At 44.2% G+C, this 10,000-nt stretch overlaps 1 protein-coding gene across 4 annotated transcripts in view; it reads left to right on the top strand.

The window, feature by feature from the left end:
• Positions 1–10,000, top strand: part of si:ch211-137a8.2 (nesprin-2) — a 62,802-nt gene that overhangs the window by 19,635 nt on the left and 33,167 nt on the right. For 3 of the 4 annotated variants that reach the window (XM_028573675.1, XM_028573673.1, XM_028573671.1), the window contains exons 2-3: positions 4,548–4,688; positions 7,916–8,066. In XM_028573675.1, the coding sequence (XP_028429476.1) occupies positions 4,570–4,688; positions 7,916–8,066 (270 nt within the window). In that variant the 5' untranslated portion in view covers positions 4,548–4,569. The remainder of the gene's footprint in view (positions 1–4,547; positions 4,689–7,915; positions 8,067–10,000) is intronic. The other variant, XM_028573672.1, reaches the window with a different exon arrangement.

Raw genomic sequence — 10,000 nt, 5'->3', positions numbered from 1 at the left:
TGAGTCTTGATGCTGACTTTCTTCACAACTAATAGCCCAAAAGCACCCTTTTAAATCTAGTGTTTACCAGACATGTGGAGCCAAAACGAGTGAAATCAAAAGTACACAACACCCGAGGCCACACGTGTCAAACTCGAGGCCCGCGGGCCAAATCCGGCCTCTCGCACATTCTGATCCGGCCCACATATCAGTCTAGGTTCACAATATATCTCTGTTAACAGTACAGTAATTAACAGTAATCTAAAGCTTAAAAGTTTACAAATGTAATATTGAGGTAAGTGTTTTTGACTATGTCGTATATATTTCAGGCTGTGATGTTTTTTTTGATTAGTTTTTTTATTTAAACATCTGATTAGTGTAATCTTGCACGTATTTCTTAGTACTATTGACAGTTATTTGTAATATAATGTTTTAATATTGTGTGTGCACCTGCAGATGGAAACTAGCATTAGCTAACTCTGGTACAAAACATCTTTTTGTAAGATTAATGTATTTTGTACATTGTCCCTGACAAATAAACTTATAAAATAAAATAAAATAAATAAATAAACTGGCAGCTACAGTTGCCAACTTGAAACTGTTACTATACCCTGCATAACAAGCTTCTCCCTATGAACTCCCATAAATCGTTTTACTTCAAAAAGTAAAACAACAAAATGGTAAAATAGAACCTTGTAAATACTGCTTTTTACCGTTAGATTTTACAGGAGTTTGCCGGTTTTTTTCAATATTTTGTTCCTCGAAGACATCGTAATTTACAGTATTCAACCGTATTAATGTAAAACCGTAGGCTACACTACTGTGCAAAATCCAGTATTTTTACAGCAATTTGTTACTGTGTATAGTTGGGCGCCAAACGAAAAACATGGGAAACTGTTCTTTCAATTTGCAATTAGGCGACACTCAAAGCATAATTTTGGCAAATTTGGCGATTTTGAGACTGAGAAATTCCCACCCAGAAGCAGCAGAGTTTGCATATTCAGGCTGTGAAAGAGCTTGTTGTGAGTCAGCTGTGTGGACAATAGAAAATGTAATCATTGCTTTAGCTGGATTTGCTAAATTCTACGAAGCTTTGGAACTTTTTTGCTCACTTTTTAAGAGCTTTATGTGGACCAAACTGAAAGTGAGAAGACTATATGAGACATGCAGTAATTTAGTCAAAGAAATTTGACTTTTTCGATGAAATAAAGGCACGTCGATACACTATACGTGTCTGGACCTTGATGAGATTCTTCTTTTTCCAGTGTGGCCCTCTGGGAGATTGAGTTTTGACACCCCTGCCTTAAAAGTTACATTGATTTTTTTAACTGATTCACCTTGTTCCATCTCTACGATTAACGTTCCCTAAGCTCCCGTTTCTAACCTTGTCCCCCACAACTGCATGTCTGACCCCCACCTGAATATAGTCCTAAAGGTAACGTTAACCCGAAAACCTGAATTACATCTCCATGGTAACAGCTGCTGATGAGACAGTGTACCGATGATATTTGTGACATTAATCAAAACCTTGATGGTGAAAATGATCGTCCTGATGTTGATAAAAAACAATCATCAGTCGTATTGGGACTGACATGAAGTAGACTGAAGAGATATACACATACACACACACACACACACACACACACACACACACACACACACACACAGCGTTCTCTTAGCTCTCTGTCTCTTCAGTCTCTCTGCATCATACAGTAAAAACACTGATGTCATTACCTTATGAAGTTGTTTTGTGCCCTTAACTACATCCTTCCCTTCTTTTTTTCCTCCATTTCTATCTATCCCTTGATTCTGCACTTCCTTACCTCGCCTGGCTTGATTCATACGGACTATGTAGTGCTCTATGTTGTGTTTAAATGTGCCTAGCCACAAACAAAGTTCCCTCACGGGATGAATAAACTTCTTTGGATTTTTATTAATAGAAATAAAATGTATTTCTACGTTTTCTTCACTTTTTTTTATTACAAATGTCCTAACATCTTTGGTCTTTCCGTCCTTCCATCAACAAGCAACACAGTAACTCTCTCTGTGTGTGTGTGTGTGTGTGTGTGTGTGTGTGTGTGTGTGTGTGTGTGTGTGTGTGTGTGTGTGTGTGTGTGTGTGTGTGTGTGTGTGTGTGTCCACCTGAGACCTTCCAGCCTCCCAGACTTATAAATCAAGTGCTTCCTCCCGCACCACAAGAGGCTGATTAGGCCAAGGACTCATCCTCCAAGACTCCCACCTAGGGACTGTGTGTGTGTGTGTGTGTGTGTGTGTGTGTGTGTGTGTGTGTGAGAGTGTTAAAAGGCTTCAGCACTGCACCAATGAGAGGTCACATACTGTAGGTCCTCCTCACTGTCTGTCTGCATCAGAGTGTGTGTGTGACTGTGTGTGCGTGTGACTGTGTGTGTGTGAGACTGTGTGTGTGTGTGTTTTGTGTGTGTGTGAGACTCTGTGTGTGTGTGTGTGTGTGTCTGTGTGTGTGTGTGACTGTGTGGGAGACTGTGTGTCTGTGTGTGTGTGTGTGTGAGACTGTGTGTGTGAGAGACTGTGTGTGTGTGTGTGTGTCTGTCTGTGTGTGACTGTGTGTGTGACTGTGTCTGTGTGACTGTGTGTGAGATTGTGTGTGTGTGAGACTGTGTGTGTGTCTGTGTGTATGTCTGTGTGTGTGAGAGAGACTGTGTGTGTCTGTGTGTGTATGTGTGTGTGTCTGTGTGTGTGTCTGTGTGTGTCTATGTGCGTTTGTCTGTGTGTGTGCGCCTATGTGTGTTCGTGTGTGCATATGTCTGTGTGTGTGTGACTGTGTGTGTGTGTGTATGTATGTATGTATGTATGTATGTATGTGTGTGTGTGTGTGTGTGTGTATGTATGTATCTGTGTGTGTGTGTATGTATGTATCTGTGTGTGTGTGTGTGTGTGTGTGTGTGTGTGTGAGAGACTGTGTGTGTGACTGTGTGTGTGTTTTGTGTGTGCGTGTGACTGTGTGTGTGTGACTGTGTGTGTGTGTTTTGTGTGTGTGTGAGACTGTGTGTGTGTGTGTGACTGTGTGTGTGTGTGTGTGTGTGTGTGTGTGTGTGTGTGACTGTGTGGGAGACTGTGTGAGACTGTGTGTGTGTGTGAGACTGTGTGTGTGAGAGACTGTGTGTGTGTGTCTGTCTGTGTGTGACTGTGTGTGTGACTGTGTCTGTGTGACTGTGTGTGAGACTGTGTGTGTGAGAGACTGTGTGTGTGTCTGTGTGTGTATGTCTGTGTGTGTGAGAGAGACTGTGTGTGTCTGTGTGTGTATGTCTGTGTGTGTGTGTCTGTGTGTGTATGTCTGTGTGTGTCTATGTGCGTTTGTCTGTGTGTGTGCGCCTATGTGTGTTCGTGTGTGCATATGTCTGTGTGTGTGTGACTGTGTGTGTGTGTGTGTGTGTGTGTGTGTGTGTGTGTGTATGTATGTATGTATGTATCTGTGTGTGTGTGTGTGTGTGTATGTATGTATCTGTGTGTGTGTGTATGTATGTATGTATCTGTGTGTGTGTGTGTGTGTGTGTGTGAGAGACTGTGTGTGTGAGAGACTGTGTGTGTGTGTGTGTGTGTGTGTGTATGTATGTATCTGTGTGTGTGTGTGTGTGTGTGAGACTGTGTGTGAGTGTGTGTATGTATCGGTTTGTGTGTGTATGTGTGTGTGTGTGTGTGTGTGTGTGTGTGTGTGTGTGTGTGTGTGTGTGTGCTGTACAGTTTGGTGCAGGAATGTGCACGTATACTACGTCACACCTATTTTAGTGTATGTTGTGTATGTTTCTGTTAATATTTTGACTTTGTGTGTGTCTGTCTGTGTGCGTGTGTTTGCGTGTGTGTCTTTGTGTGTGTGTCTGTGTGCGTGTGTGTCTGTGAGTGTGTGTGTGTGTGTGTGTGTGAGCTGTACAGTTTAGTGCAGGAATGTGCAAGTATACTATACGTCACACCTATTTTAATGTATGTTGTGTGTGTTTCTGTTAATATTTTGACTGTGTGTGTGCGTGTGTCTGTGAGTGTGTGTGTCTGTGTGTGTTTGTGTGTGTGTGTGTGCGTGTGTCTGTGAGTGTGTCTGTGTGCGTGTGTGTGTGAGCTGTACAGTTTAGTGCAGGAATGTGCACATACACTATACGTCACACCTATCTTAGTGTATTTTGTGTATGTTTCTGTTAATATTTTTCATATTTTCCCTTTTAAATGTAAATCACTTTTGGGTTTTTGTGCGACAAAAAGTTACCTTCATGAAATAAAAAGTGCTCTTTGCCGTTCTGAGTGGGATGGAGGGCTGTGCTCGATTGAAGAAATTCTTAGTAAATCTGAGTTTCTCCGCAAAGAGTCGTGCTAAAAGCACCACTTTAATTCTTGTGTTTACCAGAGATGTGCTCGTACGTTTCTTGGAAATAAGTCATTCAGCATGAAAAAAGAGCATCAAACATGACTAATGGACTAAAGAAATCTAAGTTGAATAAGACCAAAACGACCGATTAGTCGACTAATCGACTAAGAGGGAGCAGCCCTAGTGGGATGGGAGAGTATTATTACCTCATATCCTCTCCCTCTGTGTTTCCCAGCAGGTAGAGGCCACAGGAAGTGATGAGCCATATGGAGGCGTTTCCGGTTCCTTCGGAGTCTCCTTTGCTTTCCGCTGAGGAGGAAACGCAGCGATGGGACGCCAGCTGGAGCCAAGATGGAGACCTGCAGGGGTGTGGACAGTGAGTGGGTCAAGGCATCGCTGGTCTATAGAGCAAGGGGTCTTCAACTTTAGCCTTTTTTTAAGCCAAGGACCCCTTTAACTGACAGAGAGACAGAGCAGGGACCCCCCTACTACATACAGTGTGTGTGTGTGTGTGTATATATATATATATATATGGATAAAAAACTTGCTGCGATAGCTACGCTCATCTCATCCGTGGAAGCCGCCACGTTGTTTAAGGCTGAACAGTCGCTTCTCGTTGCGTCACACCTAAACCCGCCTCAAAACTCAACGCTGATTGGTCGGCTGTTTTTGCGCACGGCTCCAAATTTCCTCTCTCGAGATGCCAGACTGATTTGCGAGTGGAAAACTGGAGCTCGCCAGATCAGGACGGTCTCACGATGTTAAGGTTAGGGTTAGGGTTAAGGTGAGGGTAAGGGTTAAGGTTGGGCATTTAGTTGTGATGGTTATGGTTAGGGTATGGTTAAGGTTAGGCATTTAGTTGTGATGGTTAAGGTTAGGGTAAGCATTTTTAGTTGTGATGGTTAAGGTTAGGGTAATGGTTAAGGTTAGGCATTTAGTTGTGATGGTTATGGTTAGGGTAATGGTTAAGGTTAGGCATTTAGTTGTGATGGTTAAGGTTAGGGTAATGGTTAAGGTTAGGCATTTAGTTGTGATGGTTATGGTTAGGGTAATGGTTAAGGTTAGGCATTTAGTTGATGGTTAAGGTGATGGTTAGGCATTTAGGTTATGGTTAAGGTTAGGGTAATGGTTCCATGCCATTTAGATCCTGGTTACCCAGGTCCCATGCCACTGGATCCTGACATAGTGGGGAGTGTGGTCTGCGCACCCACACCCTCACCCAAATCCTTACCAATGCGCAAGCTCCTTGCTCCTCCCCCCCCCCCCCCAGCCTGCACTCCCTGTCTCTGCAGCCTCAGAATCAAAGAACTCCTGGTTTGACAGTGCAGTCTCCTAAAAAGAAGCATGAGGCCCACAAACTCAAAGCCCTGGATCTCCCACCCTTAAAACCACCTTTACTGCTGCAAGAACCGAAACCCAGCGAGCCCTTCGGACTATGGAAGACACCTGGTGGGTGCAAAAGGCGAGGAGAAGAGCCGAGAACATCACAAAGACCTCTACGTAGCCTTCATCGACCTCAGCAAAGCTTTCGACTCCATCAACCGTGAACTGCTCTGGAAACTCCTCTCCAAACTTGGGGTACCACCTAAGTTTCTCCACATCCTACAGCAGTTCCATGACGGGATGCAAGCCAGAGTGCTCACGAGAGAACTCCAGTCACAGTTTTTCAAAGTAAAAGTTGGGGTGAAGCTCCGGTGCTCTTTAACATCCTCCTCTCTGCCATCACCTGACTCTTCCACCGTGTCATCGGACATGGAATACCGACTTGACGGAAGTTTTTTCAACATCCGTCGGCTCCAGGCCCACACAAAGACAAAGACCCGCCAAATCTGTGAGCTTCAGTATGCTGATGACTCTGTGCCGTCTTAGCTCACAGCCCGGACTCTATGCAGCACACTCTTAACACAATATCCAGTCTGTACCAATCCTTTGGCCTACAGGTAAACACTCAAAAAACCGAGGTCATGTCCCATCTCACTACCCCCGCCCCCACACCCCCCAGTTTTCACATAAATGGTCTTCCACTTAAAACAGTGGACCACTTTACTTACCTCGGCTCCACTCTGTCCTCATGTTGCTCCCTTGACACAGACGTACACACCCGGATAAATAAAGCCTCATCATCTTTCGGTCGCCTACGCAGCAGGGTTTTTGAAAACCGTAACCTGAAGATCAGCACCAAGGTGGCTGTTTACAACGCGGTCTGTCTCTCCACTCTGCTTTATGGGGCAGAGTCTTGGACCACATACCGCCAGCACATTACCAACCTAGAGGCCTTCCATATCCGCTGCCTACAGAAGATCCTCAGCTTGTCCTGGGAAGATCGAATCCCCCCTACAGACATTCTCAGCAACACAGACTCAATTTGTATGGAAGCAGCGGCGGCCAAAAAACATCTGCGCTGGATAGGGCACACCATACGCATGCCTGAACACCGCCTGCCCCGTCAAGTCCTCTACAGTCAACTAAATGGGCGCTAAACGCTCCGCCGGAGGGCAAAAGCGGCGTTTTACGGACGACACCAGGGACCTCCTAAAGCGAGCGAACATCCCTCTCATGCAGCTTGAATCTCTGGCTTGATAGATCAGCCTGGCAGGTTACCTGTGCTAAAGTAGTCTCTCAGATACACCAAATCAGCCAAGACAGAGAGGCGCATCCAAAGACACCAGCGGGCGGCTGGTACCCCGCTGGCATCTGGTTTCTCCTGCTCCATCTGGTTTCCCCTGCTCCATCTGGTTTCTCCTGCTCCATCTGGTTTCCCCTGCTCCATCTGGTTTCCCCTGCTCCATCTGGTTTCTCCTGCTCCATCTGGTTTCCCCTGCTCCATCTGGTTTCTCCTGCTCCATCTGGTTTCCCCTGCTCCATCCATCTGGTTTCCCCTGCTCCATCTGGTTTCCCCTGCTCCATCTGGTTTCTCCTGCTCCATCTGGTTTCCCCTGCTCCATCTGGTTTCCCCTGCTCCATCTGGTTTCTCCTGCTCCATCTGGTTTCCCCTGCTCCATCTGGTTTCCCCTGCTCCATCTGGTTTCTCCTGCTCCATCTGGTTTCCCCTGCTCCATCTGTTTTCCCCTGCTCCATCTGGTTTCCCCTGCTCCATCTGGTTTCCCCTGCTCCATCTGGTTTCTCCTGCTCCATCTGGTTTCTCCTGCTCCATCTGGTTTCCCCTGCTCCATCTGGTTTCTCCTGCTCCATCTGGTTTCTCCTGCTCCATCTGGTTTCCCCTGCTCCATCTGGTTTCCCCTGCTCCATCTGGTTTCCCTTGCTCCATCTGGTTTCCCTTGCTCCATCTGGTTTCCCCTGCTCCATCTGGTTTCTTCTGCTCCATCTGGTTTCCCTTGCTCCATCTGGTTTCCCTTGCTCCATCTGGTTTCCCCTGCTCCATCTGGTTTCCCTTGCTCCATCTGGTTTCTCCTGCTCCATCTGGTTTCCCCTGCACTCCCCCCCACCCCCACCCCTGGAGCAAGCGTCATCATCGAACACGATGGACAGCTAAGAGTGTGTGTGTGTGTGTGTGTGTGTGTGTGTGTGTGTGTGTGTGTGTGTGTGTGTGTGTGTGTGTGTGTGTGTTCGTAGCGGTCTTGAACGTTCCTCTGTGTTTCCCAGGCTGGAGAGGAAGTGGCTCCTCTGGCAGGACTTCATGACCGAACAGGCCCACCTGGACGCCTGGCTGCGATTGGCTGAGCAGGCTGTCGGTTCCTCTGGCCCCGTCCACTTCGCCTACGTCATCGCCAAGGAAGACTTGAGCAAGTTTGAGGTGAGGAGAAATGAAAACGCAAAAAGATCCAAAAACAAACTAAACTTTGAGATCACTGGTTTCCAGGGACGAATTCAGACTTAAAATCAGACTTCAATCATCGATGGGATTAAAGGCACATTTCATTTCATATCAAATGAAATATGGAGGTGTTTAACTTTGAACAACATGAAAATATGAAGATTTCTTACTGAATCTGTTTTCTCCCTCTTCACCGTTTTTTATTAATTCCCTCTTTATCATTCATTCAGTCTTATCTGTCTTTTACATAATTGCCAAATCAAGCTATGTTTGTCTAGTTTAAGTATATTTTCTTTTATATTGCACTTTAAGTGCCTCACAAAGACAAAAACATATGTATACAAGCATAAAAACACACATATATACATAGATATATAGTGGAAATGCAAATGTGGAAATATATACTGTACAATGTACAAACCTGTTGATGTAAATTTAAAGCTACATTTTCACCGTATCTTATCTTATTTTTAATGTTATTCAGGATCATACTGTAAGTGGCAATGCATTCTGGGAAAATAATAATAATGATATCACAGCGCTATCTGAAAAGATCCAAACAAGCTAAACTTTGAGATCTCTGGTTCCAGGGACGAATTCAGACTTAAAATGAAGTCAGACTTTAATCATCATCATCAATCATATATATATATATATATATATATATATATATATATATATATATATATATATATATATATATATATATATATATATATATACACACACACACAAGTTGAGACACAAATTAAAAATCTGAGAATAAAAGTGCCACTTAAAACAGAAAAACATATTTAAATAATAATATTTAAATTTGTATCCACATGCATGCACACACACACACACACACACACACACACGCATGCACAAACACACACTCACACACACACACACACGCACACACCCGCATGCACAAACACACACTCATACACATGCGCGCATGCACACGCACACACACACACACGCACAAACCTACACAAAAACACGCATGCACACACATGCACACACACACACACACACACACACACACACACACACACACACACACACACATGCTGTATGATAGAAGGTGTAAACTTACTCCCAGTAAGTTTGTGACAGCTCATTTGGCAACGGCATGAATGTAACAAACGTTCATTAACAACAAAAAGTTACGCACGAAAGCTTTAAAACCAATAAAAGGAAATCATTTCCAACAGTCTTCTGTTGAACAAAGTAAACCTTGTATTGGATATAAAAGGCAGCACTAAAACAGAACGGTACGTATTAAAGTGCTGATTTATCCAGGTAGCCTGAGCTGTCGGTAAACAAGCCGTATATATATCGTTATTATATCGATATATCGTGATATGAGACTAGATATCGTATTTTGGAAATCTTAATATCGTAAATGGCTTAAGTGGTGTCTTTTCCTGGTTTTAAAAGATGCATTACAGTAAAGTGATGTCATTGTCTGTGTTACCAGACTACTCTAGCTGTTCTATTATGTATTTTTTTACCCAAGCATTATGTCCACATTACTGAAGATTACATATCTAAAATGTCATAGAGAGCCGAGGTCCCGCCCCTTCTGGTCGACCTCATGGGACCTAAACTCGGAAAAAATATGAACGGTAGTGAACGGCGAGAGGCAAATTCATTTTTTGATCCCGTTTGAATTGAGCCATGGATTACAAATATGATGTTCGTCAATTTAAAAGATACGTTTTCAACCGAAGAAAGTCTCAGTTAGCCGTAGGTTTGTCGTATGACCACTTAGTTTAGTGTGAAATCGCTCAGTGGACTACATCTCCCAGTGGACTACATCTCCCAGTGGACTACATCTCCCGTTTCACACAATCTACCTCACCTAGCTTGATGATCGGCTTGCTCGCTAGCTAGCTAGCTTAGCTTAGCTCTGTTCCACAACACAT

The sequence above is a fragment of the Perca flavescens genome, chromosome 3 (genome assembly GCF_004354835.1).
Source record: "Perca flavescens isolate YP-PL-M2 chromosome 3, PFLA_1.0, whole genome shotgun sequence".
NCBI lineage: Eukaryota > Metazoa > Chordata > Actinopteri > Perciformes > Percidae > Perca > Perca flavescens.
This window is presented reverse-complemented; position numbering and strand designations above follow the sequence as displayed.